Below are 19,883 nucleotides of genomic sequence, written 5' to 3'. Positions count from 1 at the left end.
GAGGTGTGAGAGAAACGACTAGAGATGAAAATCAGTCTAGCAGCAGCGTTCATTACGGACTGTAGGGGTGCAGTACGGCTTTTGGGAAGACCACTCAGGAGAGGGTTACAGTAATCCACGCGGGAAATTACTAGAGCCTGGACAAGCTCCTTGGTAGTATCTGGTGCAAGAAAGGGGCGGATGTGGGCTATGTTTTTAAGATGGAATCTACAGGATCAGAACTGGATCATATTTTCTTTTATATCAGGAAGGTGACCGGATGCATGTGAATCGTTTATCTGGGGAAGAGATGACCGCAGGATTCACTATGGGAAAAAGGCAGGCTCGTGGAGGCAGTGTTATGCTCTGGGCAATGATCTGCTAGGAAAATTTTGGCATTGATGTAGATGTTACCTTGACACATAGCATCTACCTTGAGATTGTTGCAGACCATGTTCACCCCACCATGTCATTGTTCGGTAATGGTTTAAGGAACATGATAAAGAGTTCAAGCTGTTGCCTTGGCCTCCAAATTACCCAGATCTCAGTCCAATTGAGCATCTGTGAAATGTGCTGGAAAATCCAATCCAATCCATGGTGGCCCCACCTCGCAACCTGCAGGACTTAAAGGATCTGCTGCTAACGTTGTGGTGCCAGATACCACAGAACACGTTAAGAGGTCTTGTGGAATCCATGCCTTGACGCATCAGAGCTGTTATGGCGGCACACGGGGGGACCTCCATTATATTAGGCAGCCGGGTTTAATGTTGTGGCTGATCAGTGCAAAAGATAGTTTTCCTCCATTGAAGTACTAAATTGGAGTTGCTGTCTCTCATTTGAAATTAAAGCGTATACTTTCCCTCCCAAGAATATGATACCTCTGGTGCTTCAGTTTAGTTACTGTCATTTCCCAACATTAAGAACTAGGTGCAAGTAAATTCTAACCTTGAAGAGCTTTTTATTTATTCTCATGCACATGTGCCAAAGATCCTTTATCACAAACAGAGCGCAATCATTCATTAAGCATTGTCATTGTTTTGCTTCAATGGAAACTCAAGTCACCCCTAGCAGAATAATCAGGTGAAGTAGAGGAGAGGCTGCCACTGACAACCTACTGTTACCATGTGTAACAAACTCTATATTTAGGAAGAACAACCCTCAGCTATGAAAGGAATCCCTTTTCACGCTTAAGCTACCAAACTGGGTTTATCTCTAAGCTCTGAGGCAGCCTGGAGTATGAGGCAGGCACAAAGCTGTATCAGCTGCACTAAAAAAGGACCTCTGGCAAGGATAATCACTGACTGAAAAAAATACCAGGAGAGATAGGGGAAGTTTGTGATCATTGTGAGAAAAAAAAAAATCCGCTCAGTCATTTTTTTTTGACCTGCCAAACTCTTCTTCAACAGAAACATTTAGGGAAAAAAAACAAGGAAACAAGAAATCAGCAAGGTAAGTACATTACAAAATAAAAACATAAAGGACTATAGCAGACAGAGAATTTAGAATAAATTAATTTGCTAGAAACTCAGTTTATAATATATATATATATATATATATATATATATATAATTTAAAAAAAAAAAGTTAATTTTGCTTATTTTATTATTTAGTAGGTGTATGCTTGTCTATTTTTGCAAAACCCAGGTTTAAAAAAGTGTTATTTATAAAAAAAAAATGATATCTGATACATTATAAGGGGGTATTCAGTACTGCTTTACATCTTTCACTTATATAATGTGTACATTGTAATAAAAACAATGCAGTGTCAGTAAAAATGGGTTCTTAGCATCAAAGAAGAGATAGTATTTTTGTAGTTAATAATTAATTGCATGTTATTATAGTGCTCATGGTTATAGTCTGCACAGGGAGAATTACTTATTATTATTACATTGCTTATAGCTATAAATGTACCATAGAGACATAAGGGTTTATTCACTAAACTCAGATTTCTAGAGAACAACTGAAAAATCTCTTGCACAATTTGGGATAAAAGTGCCAGACAGTGTCTATATTGGAGACATGGAACTTTTTTTTATAATAAACATTTTTTATTCGGTCTTGAAGTGACTACATTTTCTGGTACCTGTATACACTTTGCTATATTTTTTATTAATTAGTAATTGCACAGGTAACTAAACTGAGGCATGTATTTGTGTTTTCTGAATGGTTAATAAGGTTTATATTACATCAGTGTCTTCCTTTTCAGGAAGTTTAATAAGTCATTATATATGTACAGATAACTAGATCCCCTGCTTTTCATTATCGAACATTGTGAAACTTGTTCAGAATAAAAGGCTCTGTGTAGGAAGCCAAAAAAATGTAGGTCATATCTTTCTTAATCCAAATCATGCTCTCTGGTAGTTCTGTTACTAAAAAAAAAAATCTAAGTATTTTAACTATTTGCAGTTCTTAAATACTCCCAAAAGTGAAATTTCAGGAGAGGGATAATAACTGTGGCATAGTAAGTGGACTGTTTGCAATTTGATAAACTTACTATTACCTAGAAATATCTTGCATGTCTCTCATTTATGACCCAGTTTTTCTCTCTCCATATCTCATTATATATAAATATACAGAACATTGAAGTCCAACTTCTAATTCTAGAGAACAGTAACAGTAGAATACCAAGAGGTCAACAGAAATTAGCTCTACAAGTTATGGACCAGCTGTACATTCCTGACTACCAGGCTCCACCAGCACAGTTTGCATTAGTCTGGTAGGATTGCCTCATCAGTTCTTTTTCACAAGGTTCTGTGATGTCATAAGCTCAAAGTTCCTACAATTAAACTTTCCTGGCTGGCATGATGTCTTGAGTCACAGGGCATGGGCAGCATGGTATCTGCACACACACTATGAAGAAAAGAAAGACCTCTTTGTGTAACTGGTTGATAGGGGTCCACCAGTACCAGTACATTACTCCTAGAAGATACATGGAGATATCCCTTTGTGCCTACCATGGGGTTTATTGTACAGACTTGTCTTACCTGCCATGTGTCTGAAGAGGACAATTTATATTCTACTCTCATTTGACATTTATTTCCTTTTGATTTATTATTTTGGGGGGGATTCAGTTCTTCTAAATTTTGCTAAATATATTTGTTAATTATACCGAACATGACAATTAACCCCTTAACTGCAAGAGCCAAATGGTCCCCCTCCTCCTACTATCTCCATAATAGGGTGTGATTATTACTATGTAAGTGGGATGTGGAATGGTGTGCAGAAAGTCAATTATCAGAAAAAGCTGAAAAAGCCCCCATTATACCCTCTTACCCTTGGAGAGCAGATAAGGTGTTCAGTATATGGGTGGCACAGACTATACTTTGGAATGGGGCAAATAAAAAAAACAGAAGGGAAGCAGTTCTATGATGTGGGAAAGATTATAAAATATATATAGGGGGTAGGAGGATGCCTAAGGGTTTCCCCCTGTTCCCCCACCCTATATTTAGAAAGCATTTCAGTCTGAAGTGCAATATAAAGGCAATGAGACATAAATAAAAACCAAAATAAAAGATGATCACATTTAAAGGTCATGCAGCTGATGCAGGGGAAAGGCACATCAGGAAAGAGTACATCCCAGAAAGGAACAGGCTCAACCAATCAGAAACATGTTATTATGGCCTAAGGGGTCTCCCTTATCATAACCTAAACTTTATGGGTTATAACATTCCATTAGTTACACAGGATGAATGGAACTTGTAAAATACTGATAGCAATCATAACAAAATTTCTCACTTGAGCACAACATTCAGGGTTTGCACACTCATTTGCAGCAGCATTTTTTGTGTTGGGGCCCAAGGGCCCTGGTTCCCAGAAATAATTTCCTCAAAAGAATGATCCTTTGCACCCCAATTCAGCCATCCACAAATTTATTGGATCGCAAATCTACCACAGTTTGTGATCCCATTAAAATGGAATATAGGGCAGTCCAAAGCAGGTTTTGCGAATCACTGCAGTTATAACTAATTGTACGCAAGGATAGTGACCAACTTGCGCCATAACCTTGCCATGAGCATAGACTATCCATTTAAGTTGCTGTTTTGGGTATCATTCATTTTTTTTGTAGATACAAATTGATTTCTTACATAACAGAAAGCTGAATTTTCACTGATATTTTGCTAATGCAATTTACTCCTGTGTTCTTAAATAATGCAGATAGTCTCATGTTTCCAGGTAGTATTGTGCTGCACAGTATTATGTATGGGAAGTCAGCCGTCCTTGTTTTACTGGTTTGTTCATCTGCTTGGATGTATTGAATAGTTGGTTTAGGAAATACTTGTTTGTTTTCATTTTCAATACCTGTGGCTATCAGGGTGCCATCATTAATTTTCATGGGATTCATATAACAGTTAAAATTTCTCTTTTGGTAACAAAGTTAAAGCTTCATCTGAAATAAATTGTTAACTTTAGTTAAAGTGGCACAGATCCTATGATCAAATCGGTGCTCAGGGTTAGGAGGTCCAGAGGTGGAGCATGGTGGGTTATTCTTACCTGTTGCTGCCTCCTGTGGGTGCTGCAATCTTTATTCTTCAGCTCCTGGCACTTCATTTGTGAGGAGCCTACATTAGTGCTGTACTCATTCGCCACAGATATTTATGACCATTCATTTACAGGATGCCCTTCATTGGTGCAATCAAGGACGTTGAACAGGGTTGTAATTTATTTTACCTTTGCAAACTCGTAGGCCACTAGCTATGGCTGTGGGAGAAAGGGGTAGGGGCTTTTCTTACCACTAATTAGTTAATACTATCCTCCATCATCATTTAATTTTTTTTTTTTGCATATTTGTGTTTAATGCATTGCTTATATGACTCCAGCCTGGAGTATCTCCATAAAGTAGCTTGTTGTAAGATCACATGCAGTTTGTTTTCTTTTCATATGTTAAAGGGAAACTATAGGCTTGGAATACAAAACTGTATTCCTAGCCCATAGTCCCCCCCCTCCCCCCCTCACTCATGCCCCCTACCCCCTGTAGTGATGAAAGGGTTAAACATCATTTTAACACTTACCTGAATCCAATGCCGATGTCCCGTGGCGCTGGGTCACGCTCCGCCTTCACTTCTCCTCCCCCGACGTTGGGGAACTAATGCATATGCGTGTGAAGTGCCACACTCGCATTAAGATAATAGGAAAGCATAGCGTGATGACGTCCAGCGTAAGTTAGGCGATGACCCGGAAGCGCCTCTAGTGGCTCTCTGGTAGACAGCCACTAGCGGTGGAGTTAACCCTGCAAGTAAGTAATTGCAGTTTCTCAATAACTGCAATAATTACCAGTGCAGGGTTAAACGGACAGGGACAGTGCAAACAGACCACTTCAATGAGCTAAAGTCTTCTGGGTGCATATTGTGTCCCTTTATGGGAACAATGCAAGCTGCATGACTGCTACAGTGCTCTGTAGTGGTTATAGTGTTAGGTGTGCCTGGGCACCGTTTCAAATAATTGTCTAATGGTTTTACTTCTTACCTGGGGATCGCTGGGGCACCACTTCCTGCCTCCCCGCAGCTCAAAGTGAATGTCAGAGAGTCTGTTTGGTCTCAGCTAATGAGCTAAGCCCTGCACCATCAGGAGTAGTTTAGTGAAGAGCTTCAGGCTGTGAGGAAGCAAGGATTGATGCCCTGAAGATCCCAGATTAAAGATCAAATGGTTAGGCTACTTACATTACATTGAGGGCAGGATTAGGATACTCCTGGCACCAAAACCACTACAGTGTTATGGTGTTTGTAGTGTTCCTTTAAATGTTCAATGTGATAATCTATCCTAGTTGTGCCATGCTTCACATGCGTTGCATCAAATTAATGTTCACGCTAGGACCTTTGAAGAATGGCCCCAAACCAAATAGGGCAACACATTGTTGACACTATTTAAAGGGACACTATAGTCACCAGAACAACTACAGCTTAATGTAGTTGTCCTTGTGAGTATAATAGTTTCCTTCAGGCTTTTTTCATGTAAACACTGCCTTTTCAGAGAAAAGGCAATGTTTACATTGCCTCTAGGGACACCTCCAAGTGGCCACTCCTTAGATGGCCACTGTAGGTGCTTCATGGATTGGTGCTGTCAAAAAAGCAGCTCTGACGTTCAGTGTGCCCATGCTCTGCATGGAGTCGCCGAAATTTCCTCATAAAGATGCATTGATTCAACATAAGTTAGACCCACAGCAATGCGCCTCAGTTGCACTCTTTCAGCATCATCACTGGTCTATGTCTATTCGTACCATTTCATATAATTCCGTATGAGTTCAGCATTTCACATTAATTTGTATGAGTTTAGTCCTGTGGTATGGACATTTCGTTCTTTCTACCACACAAATAGATATACCCCGTCCGGTTCTTTTGCTACGCATGCAGATGCTTCCATTAACATATTCGTATGACATATTATAAGTACCGTCTAGTGACTAGCAGTAGATACATACATGCACACTGCTATTTAAGCCATAGACTTGGTTGGTAAATTGTTTTAAATGTTGGTTTATTTTAGCTAATCCCTCCTGGTTCTTCGTTAATATCTCTAATTTCTGTAGGTGTTAAAATCTGACCAGACTGGTTTGCAGTCACAAGGTTTCTTCCATTTGTGGCAACATTTGCCAAATTCTTCCCCTCACATCTAGGATTGGGGTAGGTTTCTTTATATTACTCTGGCCCATATATATATATATACTTCTCTCACATACTCAGATACTATATCACTTTTCATCTTTAGGTGAAATACGTATCCATCATTTCTGACTCTAACCTTCGCAGGTACGACAATTAGAATCCCTATCTCTTTTAGCCCCTTTTAGCAGATAGGTCGGTAGAAAATACTAGAAAATACTAAATAGCTATTTTGATGTTTATTTACTAATAAAGTATTTTCTATTATTTTTCTTATTACATTTGGTGTATACTCCCTCTCAGGAACAGATCTTTCTCTTTTTTTTCCCCTTCCTCCTTCTCTCTTTTTGTTATATCCATAAACGATGTATTCCATTCCCGGCTACTGCCAGGAAGGTGGAGCTTTTCATACTTCTCAATACAAACACTGACAACTCGGGGTCAGGGGAGGGGACTAGCGGATCCCAGTTGCCGGATGTTCATGCTATGCTCACCTCGTTAATGTCTTCCATTGGACTGATTTGTGATAGACTGGAGAAATTATAAGCAGTCTGTTCCTCTAACGTGCCTGCTGGCCCGCTATTCCATTGTGTGGGGGTTCATCTGCCACACCGGGTAACTCTCTTGTCCCATCTCAAATCCCTGAAAATATAAACACGGCGCATATGGTCCCGGCTGCACTCAAGAAGGAAACCCTGGAGGGCAAGGATGTTAACCTAGTCTCGCTCCTAATTGCCTCCCAGGATGTCCTTAAGAACAGGACATACGCGTATGGGGACATATCAGTAGTACTGAGGGATAGAGATCCTAGGCTAAATAAAATTATCCATACCTGAATTTGTCTTTTTGTGTTTTGGGATCTACAGGGATGTGTATAGCTCAGTTTATCCAGAGAAAAGGGAACAGTTGGATGTATACTTGCACAAGCTTGTGGATCTGGGGCATAAATACGGTGGTATAGCCTTCTATGACTACCACTGTTACTTCTCTGCAAAGGTGGCTGCAGCTCTGGCTCAACTACAGCACCAACTATAGTAGATTAGGTACTGAGCTATTCTGCAGGCCTCAGGGCCCCCGGTTTGTGCGATTTGTGCATCCACGGCACACTCCACCAACCTATGCCCCAATTTGGCTGAAGGGGAACATGGCCACTCAGTCCCTAACTTTGCAAGGTCAACTAAAGGGTTGAAGGATAAACTGGGTAGAGATATCGTTTTTTTGGACAAGTCCCAGATATGTAATAATTTTAATGCGGGAATTTGTGGGTTTAGTTCCTGCATTCCTCCACGGTCCCCAGTTTAATTTCCCTCATATCCTCTGACAAATTCTCGCTGCAATATTCCACAAGTGACAATGCCATCTGGACCATTTTGGCTGCTGGGACAGGAGCATGGCTAAGTAAAACGGACATTGTCAATGCTTTCAAATTACTTACCATTCACCCTTCATTTTGGCATCTGCACGGCATTGAGTGGAAAGGACTATATTATTTCTTCACCTGGCTCAATTTTGCTCTAAAAGCAACCCCAAAATATTTGATATTTTCGCTGAGACCTTGTGTTGGTTGCTGGTTGAGGTCTGCAGATATCCGACTGTAATTCACTATTTGGATGACTTCCTCACTATAGAAAACAACTCACTACCCCCTGCCAGCCTGACACACATGTTGACTCTTTTTGAATCCCTGGATATCCCGGCCTTCCTTAAAAAGACAGAAGGTCTTTTTGCCCTTTTTATTACAGGCCTACTGCATTGTCGGTTCTTGCATACCACAACCGACTGGTATTATTATCTATGTTTTGTTGTATACGAACCATGTGTTATCTTACCATCACGGTAATATTGCCCTGACCACAAACAATATAATGAAGACCTAGTGTCCCACACGCAAGCTCTGACCCACGGGTGGCAGTTATGCATGGGGTGGTGGACATGCCATTGTTCACCCCCCAGTTAGTGGCATCTTCTAAATCTCTCCCCCCCAGGGGGTTATGGGTCCCAAAGCACCTAGTCACCCCACTTTAAATTAAATCAACCCTACTTACCCCCTTTCCCCAATAACAGTTAAAAACCTCCCTTATAGTAATATGGATGTCATAATCACTGGATGCAAAAGCACTGATTTCAATTGATGATTGCTGCAAATCCAATTGGACTGCCCTAATTTTAACAGTTTATGGCTTTAAAACATATGGAGATTGCCAATGTAGTCAGAATTTGATCATTTTTTCCAGATTTTGCACATCCAGACAAAATATTGTGTCTAGTGCGTATCCATGCCTATCAACAGAGCAGTTCTCTGGATTGATGCAAAACATTCTGGCTGTTAAACCCCATAGACATTTGCATTGCTCTCACATTACCATTTTCTGTTTTTTTTGTTGTAATATCCCTTTTATGCAATTTGTGACATGAGTAAACATTGGTGTGTCTTTGTTTTTCATTATATAAAATGAATGCTTCCATCAGTACAGTCTAAATATATTTACCTCACTGAAATAACCAAACAGTTTTTAAATAGATATGTTTATCCTATTTGTTTAAACAGAGCATTGTAAAGAAAAAAAAGCGTGTGTGTGTATATGTTCGGGTAGGGCTTGCAGTTTATCACTGTTAAACCACTCAAAATGATGTTCACAGGCATACACAGAAGACATTTAATGTCTTTGTATGTAATAAACTGACCATTGACTATGTAAAAAAATATATATATTTAGTGTGTTTGTGTGTCTGCATGTGTGAGTTTATAAATACTACAGGGGTTTTACAATGAGTTATAGTGTAGAACAATTCAGCAGTTTACAGCAATGCCCCCTGTACAGTGCACAATCTGGGGGCCAACGTTTCCATTCTTAAGTTTATTCTCCAAACATCAAATTGCAGTGATTTGAACATAGGGTTGTAAAAATTGGCAAAAAGGGCTGATTTTGAAAGATTGTACACCTCCACACCTTGGCTACATTAGCTTGAACTTTGCCATTTCAGTGAATAAACCCCTTTTCCTCCAAAAATACTTTGTACTTTTCATATTTTTATTCCAAGTGAGGTTAACACAGTTTATACATTATGTAAAATAGTTTTTATAAGACTGCATGTTCTAGTTACATTTGCACTGAGAGAGACACTATTGTCACCAAAACAACTTTAGCTTAATGAAGAAGTTTTGGTGTACAGATTATGCCCCAGCTGTCTTACTACACAGTTATCTGCCTTTAGGGGTTATATCACTTTGTTTATGCAGCCCTAATCACACCTCCCTGCATGTAACATGCACAGCTTCCCTAAATACTTCCTGTAAAGGGAGATCTAAAGATTATACTTCTGTTATTGCACAGTCTGTTTCATTTAGAATTTATCTCCTGCTCTATTAACAGGAGCCTCCCGTGTGTAATTAAAGTTCAATTTACGGGGCAGGATATTTGTCTAAATTAACTTAACAGCTGGTTAAAAATGAAACCATTTCCTTCCCATGTGTAACTAGGGCTGCATGGACAGAAACAAATGTTATTTAACTCCTAAACGACATAGAATTGAGCAGTGAAACGTTTGAGGCACAAAGACTGCTTCATTAAGCTAAAGTTGTTTAGGTGACCATAATGTCCCTTTAACACTTATTCATTTTAAGGATTATATCTATCTGTCTGTCTTACTGTCTGTCTTTCTATTGTTTGCAATCCTTTTTCCATTTATTTGTGTAATATGTAAGAAATCTAGGCATTAAGGTTAAAGATCAGGATTTACATATTTTTATTGGAAACTCTGTAGACTTTTAATGTAAGGCTCATTGGCTGTCGTGATTTTATGTGTTGGTTTGTAAATAAACAGTTCTAGTAAAGAAACAAATAGCCATTGAAAGACATGTTGTCTATACTGTACTGTTGTCTATATGCTCTAAAGGGATCAGTTTGCTATGAGTTGAAAAGTTTTAGAATTAAACTCCTCTATTCTACAACATGTATATTGCAGGCTGAAATTTGGGAGTCTGGTATACTGTTGAAAGAAATAATGAAGGTTATCAATTTGTCATCTCTTATTAAATGCTGTCCTCTAATAATAACTTATTGTCTTCGAATACATTGTGCTTGATTGACCTAGAATTTTCCAAGGAAGGATTTGTTACAAAATCTTTCATCAAAACTATGCAGCCAACTAGTCCCTGGCAGCTGAAAGTCTATTTTTATATGTGACCCTCCTGTGACATTATAATGAGAGCTGGCGTATAAAAAAAACAAAAAAACAGGAGGGATTTATGGGCATTTTGTTGAAAATTATCATTATTAAAGAGGCTCTGTCATCTTTGAGCATTTCGTAAAGATACAATCTTTATACAAATATTCATCCTGACTGCATTGGGATTTCACTGAAATTCCAACGTAATCCAAATATACCATAAGACAAAGTAGGGACTACCTTCCCCTGCACACCGCAGCCACCAGACCATCACCGGAGACGTCACTTTGGGAGGTCTTTGCAAAATATGGAAAGATCCCTGAAAGTGACAGATCGGCTTTAAAGAGCCATTTCATTCAGAATAAGTTGGTCTCTGTGCACGTGTTATAGTACAATATACACATTGTTCCTGCCCAGGGGAGAGCTGACAACCTTTGCTTGGAGGGCAAGTATTATCAAATGACCTTTTGCTGCACCTAAAATCTTCATATCTCTGTGTTGGGAAAATGCACTGTACAGAGATTTAACAGAAGTTGCAAGGTTTTCCATTTTTTAAAGGACCACTATAGTGTATTGAAAACAAACTAGTTTTCCTGGCACTATAGTGTTAATAGGTCCCCCCCACCCTAATGGCCCCCCTCCCGCCGGGCTGAACGGGGAGGAAGGGATTAAAGGCTTACCTTTCTCCAGCGCCGGGCTCCCTCGGCGCTGGGGACTCTCCTCCTCCTTCTGACGTCATCGACTGAATGCGCCTGCGCGGCAAGAGCCGCGCGCATTTAGTCAGTCCATAGGAAAGCATTCTCAATGCTCTCCTATGGACGCTGGCGTCTTCACACTGTGAAAATCACAGTGAGAAGCGCGGAAGCGCCTCTAGCGGCTGTCAATGAGACAAAAAAAAGTTATTTGACATAAAACTACTTTGCACAAAACTTTCAGCGCTTTATAGTAATGGAATAAGAGTAAATTGTTTCACTTTATTATTTTTTTTATAGATGTCATACAATCTAATGTAGTTTAAAGTGCACAATAACATGATCTATTTTTATGCTCTGACCGTCTATAAATTCATTTATAAATGCCATTAATGAGACCTAGAGGGCATTCTAAAATCAGAAACTCCTCACAGAAATTTATACAGCTTAATTTTATTGCTATCCGTGTTAGGAAGGCATGCTGGATTCAGATCACACTCAGGGTAGGTTTGTTTAGTGATCAGAGTGCTTGGTATATTTAAACTGCTAGATCATCGCATTAGAAAGAAGATGACTTTAGATATGCCTAAATCTAGATCACGTTTTCCTAATAAAGAATGTCCTACTTTGCCCAAAAAGGGTCTATTACATTGTAACAGTTACAGTATATCCCCTTAAATTATTTGAGTACAGAGTTGTTTCCCGTGGCAATGTTCAGTTTGGTAAATTTAGGTAGGCAATATATATTGCTAAACTCTTCCAAAGCAATGCTTGGGTGATGTAGTAATATCTACATCAATCCCTACAGATGTGGTTAGCTCATCCCATCATAAATGCATGTATTAAAGCTGTTAATTATAGGTACTAAAAAGGCTGTACTAGTGCTATGTAAGATCGACACATAGATTGTCTTTCAGTGTTTGGGAGCATGACTGCCGCTAAATAGGGCATTAACAACTAGATATGAGCATAGCAAAAACGATTTGGTTCTGCATAACCAATTCATCGTAGATATAAAAAAGTACAAATTTATGGCATTTCGGTTTCAATGAATTTTATGTATGTAATCATTTTGGGAAAAAATGAAAGCGTGAAACAAATGTAAACGTCTGGGAAAGACAATACATTTGTATAGACAATAAAGAACGCGAAAGACAATACATTTGTATAGGCAATAAAGACTGGGAAAGACAATACATTTGTATAGGCAATAAAGACTGGGAAAGACAATACATTTGTATAGGCAATAAAGACTGGGAAAGACAATACATTTGTATAGGCAATAAAGACTGGGAAAGACAATACATTTGTATAGTATTAATTTACCCTGACTATGAAATATTGGGGAGGCACCAGCTACCAAGTTTCCAAAGTATTCAATGGGTGAAAAGTTGTTAGGGAACATATTGCAGAGGGATGGGGATTAGCGAGCACCCAAATACTTCAAAGGGTGATTGCTAAAATGAAATGTGAATAAGGAGGAGATGGAGATCCTTAATATTTGTAATTTATCTTGTCTGATTTGATGGTTTGAATATAAGATATAATAATTGACTTCCAACAGGAGATTGGGGCAGAAACGGAGGGTTCCACAAGATAAATAAATCATCAGCAATCATCTATACTTTGTAAGAGTGGGTAGCCAATTCTAATCCTCTGAATTAGCTCTCGTTGAGGATACCAATGGTTTAATGGCTAAAAGAAAAATGGGGAAATCAGTGCTCCTGTAAGGTTTCATTGTGGATGAGCTAGCTTAGGACTGAAGCCAAAGGCCTCGAGAACAATGAAGGACCAGTCCACTCTGTCCCAGGCCTTTTGGCATCCATCGAAACAGAGATTGAAAAAGTGTTGTGAGAGTCAGGTTTATAGACAAAATTGATTACCGTACTTTGATGGTATTGTCTCTTATCTTGTGGTGAGAGACCATGGTAGACTACTCTCAGCTGCAGGAACTTCCATGATTTTGTGTAACAATTTAAGGTGGGATCAGAGCAATGTGGGTCATAAGAGCTTGGGGCTGTAGATGATTAGCTGGTGAGGTAGTATTGAAGGCATTAATGATATAACTGCAACGCTAGAGGACAAATGTTTTTAATAGCTTTCAGGAAGGTCATCAGACCTTGACCATTTTGCAGTTAGCCATAAATTGATTGAGATTTCTATTGTTTTGGTTATATGATCATACTATGTATCCTTTAATTTATATTTGTGAGGAAAGAGATATGTAAGAAACACCTGACAATACCAGATGTCTCAGCGTGGAAAATGTTCCTCATATCTACACAAAGCGAATTCTAACATCTATTTAAAGAAACAAACAGCAAGTGTTTTGACAGGTTGTTAGTCTCTAGGCTTATCGGAAAGATAGAAGGTTTTCAGATATGGGGTTTTGAGACGAGGTTGCGTTACTTTGTACAATAAAACGGTGTTGTCTGATTATGTCGTTATATCTCTTGCTGAAATAATGAATCACTCTATTCCTTTACTTTCATAAAACTTTTTTTTAGTGAAAATGTGAAAATGTTGACAATCTAACTCCATCAATCTCTTATAGCTTACAGCTGGCATAAATCTATTAACCTCCTCCAGTATACAGGGTGGATTATAATAAATAAACAATCATCAGATGATTATGAGACACATACGCAGCAACAGTAAGGCTAATAACTTCATGTGGTTTAAAATTGTCTGGAACCCCCCATTATTTTAGTTAAGTCACTTACAACACTAAGGTTTGCAATCTCCATGTATCTTTCATCTTTTACCAATGTGTCTTGATCGATTCCATTACACTCAGAAAGATGCTGTCTTGCAGTTTAATTAATTAGAGCCCAATCAATGCCTTGTAGAAGGGGATGGGGGCATAAAATAACATTTGTAGATAGCAGTTAAAAACGGTCAGACCTTCTTGAAGTTCTATTACTTTAGACCGAGAGTAAGAGATGGACTGTTTTGCGTGTGTTAATGTCAGAAATATAATTTACTGTAAAGGCGACTGGCCTGGCATTTGTTATGAATTGGTTTAAGACATTTGAGTCTGGGAATTGTACTTGCACACCTGGGGATTTACCTTTCTGGCCACCCCTGGTCTGAACCAAGATGTGCCAATTGTCTAGTGAGATATTTGTAGCTGTGAAGGCAAATTTGTGGGTGTTGGTCAAGAAATATTTGCATAGTCACTTTTTTGGGGAAATTAATTAAGGATGTCTATTTTTTTTTTTAAAAAAACCTTTTGTAGATATATAACAGTTTTGTCCTTAAAGCAGAGCCTCACCTCTAACTAAATTTCCCATTTGTGAGTGTTTCTGTGTTTGCAATGTCAGTGTATGAGTGTTTTTGGGTATACATTGTCATTGGGTACAATGCTAGATTAGAATCATCAGGGGCCTGAATCTGTATGGTATAGTGGCCCCTGTTTCTGATCTCTTTAGCCTAGAAGAGCAAGCACTTGATGTCTGCCTGCATGTAAACTTGTCAGCCATATATAAAATCATGAGCTATTATAAACTAGCATTTAAAGTTTATTGAACCCATGATAGTAAGAGAACTGTTGATCAGCCGCACTGGGAATATGTCATCATATTTTCACATCTTGACCACAAGACAGGTACCCTAATAAATCAGGAGGAAAAAGGAAACAACTAGCAGACAGATTGTACTCAAACGAGAAGTGTATTAGTGGGTGCTGGTCCACCTCTGGTGACAGACAGTAGGAAGCGTGCAGAGCAACCCCATCCTGCCCAAACAGGCATCTGTCTACTTGTATACTGTTGGTAGATGTGCCACATGGCTGGTGCCTGCTCTATGGCTGCCCTCAAATTGGCCATGGACTGGGTGCCAAGGAAGGGGGGGGGGGGGTCTCTGTATCTCTGCATGAGATGCAGTCTCTGCATCTCGTCATTGGCATGCTCACACAAGATTCCTCTCACCCAGCTTCATACTGGCCAATGTTGAAAGACATATATCTTGCTTCACAAATCCAACCCCAGCTGTTTAATACCCCAGCTGGATTACTAGACCAAGTCTCCTGCTCCTATTACTCCAGCAGGAACTTACATACTCAGGTCTCCAAAAATTTCAAATGGACAAAGAGGGAGATTTAAATTTTACGGATGTGAGTGGGGTTGTGGCCAGAAGACTTGCTATTGACAGTTTCTGGAACTAAAATGTAATTTAGAACAACAATAATGTATCTTATTAACGCAGACTAAATTCCTAAACACAACTAGATTCCTAAACACACACATCGATTTTGGTTTAAATATACATTACTGTGTGCATTATTTATTTCAATGTATGTTTTATTGAAAGTTTTTTACAGTTTAACATCGATATCTGTCGTATGTAGTATATAGATTCATATATGACAATTAGTGTAAAAACATTTAGTTAACATATAACTGGTATAGAGGTATGCATGGGTTCGTTGTGAAAAGGAAGCTCCCGCTATATTAGTCGTCATCCTGAGCAGCAATTTTCTGGCTCTCCTCTGGGTGCAGGTGTCAGTCTCTTTATTGTCATAGTGCCAGTTGCCTTGTCTTGCTTGCACTTGTTATAGATACAGTGCTCCGGTGTGTGGCTTTCCCCTTTGATGGCAGTGGTGAGGGATCCGTCCATGCCCCAACGGTATCTCATGTTAGCGTCTCAATTTCTTGGCTATAGGTGCCAATTTCCGTTTTTCTATTAGTGCTGAGAACGGTGTGTCAGGGTACACTGCCACTCTGTGACCTTCGTGAGTAACTGTTCCCAGTTCCCTTGATCGGGTTATTATGGCGGCCCGCACAGAGATGTCCCTGGTAACAATAATAATGTCTCTAGGTGCTTCTTTGGGTGCTGCTGCGGATTTCCGCACCCTGAAAGCTGTGGTGATTTGTGCCCTGTCTGTAAGGCCTTTGATGCTCATGGCTGTCGTGAGGTAATGGACATAGGGTAGGAGCTGTGTGTCTTCTATGGTTTCGGGAACACCTCTGAGGCGCAGGTTTTTTCGCCTGTGCCTTGCCTCCATAGTAGACACCGAGCGCCTCAGGTCTCGTACCTGTGATGTGAGCTCCTGTAGGCTCTGATCTGTATCACAGAGTTTCTTGTCCCTGGCTGTCTCCCGTGTCTCTAGGTCGCGGACTGTGCGGCGCACGTCCTCAACTTCTGTCTGGACCTTCTGGAGGTCCTCTCTCCAAATCTGCCTTAGGTCGATCAAGAGCCTTTTTATATCCCCCTTTGTGGCTGGGGTCTCGTCTGCTTCAGGGTCTGACGAGCTGTCTCGGACCTCTGAGCGAGGTGAGGGCAGTGAGTCCTCTTCTTCTGCGGAGGCTTCGGGAGAGTAGTAGGCCTCAGGCGCCATCTTGGGTCTCCGTAGGGGCTCAAAGGAGAGTCTGATATCGGGTTACCTAGGCGTAGCTGAGCCCTGATTCTTTTTGTTTTTCTTCCCCATTGTCTCTACTTGGGGGTATTCCTTGTCTCGGGTGTATTCTTTTATGTTATCCCGTAGATTTGGACTTTTATGTCTATGATTTCGAGCGGAGCTCTGCGAAGAGACGTCCGCTCGGTTCAGCTGCTGGCCACGCCCCACTGTGTGCATTATTGATGTGGAGCTCTGTTATTCACTCAGACGCACCAACGATATCGGGCTCCTAGAAAAGAGGAACAAATGTAGTTGGGCCCAACATAAGGACTGTCCCTCCTAAATAGGGACACTTTGGAGGTATGCATAGTCCTGCATTATAGTTGTAAAGATATAAGGAAACAATTTATAACAAAGAACATCCATATCACAAGTTGTTTTTAATCTTTTTTTGTCAGATAACAATATATTAAATAAACAACATTGACCTATACTCCAATTAGAAAATAAGCACAGTGATCTGTGCTCCACGTGTAATATGATTGACACTATAATAAATTTGGCAATATTTATCTTATATATTTTATATCTTAATTAGACTCTTCAGACATTACAGGGGTCTTTGCTTACTGTAGAAAACAATTATGCTACCGAAATAAATTATTGTGAGAAATTACCTGAGCTCTGATTAATATGTCGTGCTTGTTTCCACCAGTGGTGACTCGACTAAATGGACATGGGGACCTATGTTTGGGCCCTGAAACCAGGAGTTAAGCTTCTGATTTGTGCAAAGTACTCATAGATGACAAGAAACTTATTTTCTAGTGTTATTTGCTGGTGCTGTTTCACAATGCAGATATGGCTAATTAAACACAAATGCAAATTCTCAAATCCCGATTGGTTCCTGCTGAGGAAGCAGTCACAACTGCAGCGTGATACTCTGACAGGAACATTGCGTGATTCTTTCCAAAACCAACAGTGTGGAACTGCACTCAATCCCCTGTATCTGTAAGAATCTGGGTGCAACCAAACCAGGTCTCAGTACCAAGAAACCAAGTACCTTATGTAGAAAATGCAGAAAGGTCCAGGCACTCCAAGATATCAACAAAAGGCAATTTATTTGAACCCACAGCCAAATCGAAACGTTTCGACCTGCACGGTCTTTGTCAAGCAACGTTTCGACCTACAAGGACAATGATCAAGTAGGTCGAAACGTTGCGATTTGACTGTGGGTTAAAATAAATAGCCTTTTGTTGATATCTTGTAGTGCCTGGACCTTTCTGAATTTTTTACATAAGGAACATTGTGTGAGTCAGATAGCTGAAGCAGATTGCTTTGTCTGAGAGTCATTTCAGTAAGAGTAGACAATATCTTCAGTGCAAGTACCATGTAACCTTTAGTCACCATTATCTTTTTATTTAAATCTAAGCCACCCTAACCATAGCAAAATTATTTACATTTATGGAAGGCACTATCATACTGCTGCTATCTTGTGCATAACGAGGACTTTGTATAAAAAAAATGTTGTCCATTTGTTACACATTTTTCTGGCAATTTTCCTATTTGCACCTATATATTTCCTTATTTATTCCACAGTATTCCTCATTGCATCATTTTATTTTCTTGTTCTCTTTCGGTTTAGATATTTTTCCCTTCCAGTCTATAATATATATTTTTTTAAAGTGCAAAAGCACACTTGTTTCCCCAACAAATTTGTCTGTCACTGTAAGTTGCATATTTTATATGGCAGGTAAGTCGTTGATATGTTCTTCCTTTTGCTTCTTCCTAGTAATTTTACTCAGTCTTATTTTGTAAATCTAATCAATGGTAACATGATCAAGATAAGAAAGTTACAAAATTATGAAAGAAAAATAAACCGTGTCAAAAAGATGGATTATTTTGGCACATTACAGAAGGTGGGAAAAATGTCACTGGTGGTGTAAGAATTTATATAATGACTATCATATTGTGACATTCTAAAATCCAAATGATCAGTATGAGGGAGACATAAACATAGTAACATAGAAACATAGAATGTGACGGCAGATAAGAACCATTCGGTCCATATAGTCTGCCCAATTTTCTAAATGCTTTCATTAGTCTCTGGCCTTATCTTATAGTTAGGATAGCCTTATGCCTATCCCACGCATGCTTAAACTCCTTTACTGTGTTAACCTCTACCACTTCAGCTGGAAGGCTATTCCATGCATCCACTACCCTCTCAGTAATACTTCCTGATATTATTTTTAAACCTTTGTCCCTCTAATTTAAGACTATGTCCTCTTGTTGTGGTAGTTTAAGAGGTAGGGCTTGTATAAGAATGTTTGAGGAATAGACTGTACCTGTGTAGTGTATATATAAGCAGCAAAACGTCTTACCATACATTATTAAATAGAAGCTCAGGTGTTCTTGCTTAACCACATAATTAGAGTTAGTATCTAAGCAACATTGAAATGGAGAATGAAACGGTAGACTTGCTAATGAAAAGAAAGTATTATAAAGATACATATAATACATTGATTGTTTAAACTTTCTTTTAGGAAGAAGATAAAACTCATCAAAATGTCTAAACAGCATGCTTCAAATGTCAGATCTATCCAGGTACGTTTCCTTTCATTAATTAAATAGCATTAAAAGTATATGCCGTTACACAATAAAACTATAATTTCCCTGAGCACAAGTGTAGGGATTGGACTACCTTACAAATTGCAAATGGTAATTTGGAAATATTTGTTTTAGCAGCTGCACATAGCATAGTTTACAAGCAAAAATCCTGGAGAGGGTGTGCTCGCTCTTATTTGCTATAAATGAAATTTGAATTGCAGAAACATATATAGTGCCTCGCTATGTACAGGGGTATCGCTCGTTTCGGTATGTGCTTAAAGAGCTATCACTCTTTCCAGTATGTAACTCACAACATTTCTGAGATAACAAGCTGATAATAGCAATGCATGTGTTAAAATACTAGAGGACATGTCAAACATCACCATCCATCTTTTGTTTGCACACTTTAAGTATATAAGATTTATCATTAATTGAAATAAATATACACATATTATTTTGTAAATCTTTCTTTTATTATGGCACAAACATCATGGGGTACATAAG

At 39.1% G+C, this 19,883-nt stretch overlaps 1 protein-coding gene across 1 annotated transcript in view; it reads left to right on the top strand.

Moving 5' to 3' along the window:
* The first annotated feature begins 1,158 nt into the window (after positions 1 to 1,158).
* Positions 1,159 to 19,883, top strand: part of SMPX (small muscle protein X-linked) — a 79,533-nt gene continuing 60,808 nt past the window's right edge. Inside the window, exons 1-2 of the mRNA XM_063444299.1 lie at positions 1,159 to 1,428; positions 19,316 to 19,376. Coding sequence (XP_063300369.1) covers positions 19,338 to 19,376 — 39 coding nt within the window. The 5' untranslated portion in view covers positions 1,159 to 1,428; positions 19,316 to 19,337. The remainder of the gene's footprint in view (positions 1,429 to 19,315; positions 19,377 to 19,883) is intronic.

This window comes from Pelobates fuscus, chromosome 1 (assembly GCF_036172605.1).
Source record: "Pelobates fuscus isolate aPelFus1 chromosome 1, aPelFus1.pri, whole genome shotgun sequence".
In the NCBI taxonomy this organism is placed as follows: Eukaryota; Metazoa; Chordata; class Amphibia; order Anura; family Pelobatidae; genus Pelobates; species Pelobates fuscus.
Note: the sequence above shows the minus strand (reverse complement) of the source record. Positions and strands in the feature narration are given on the sequence as shown.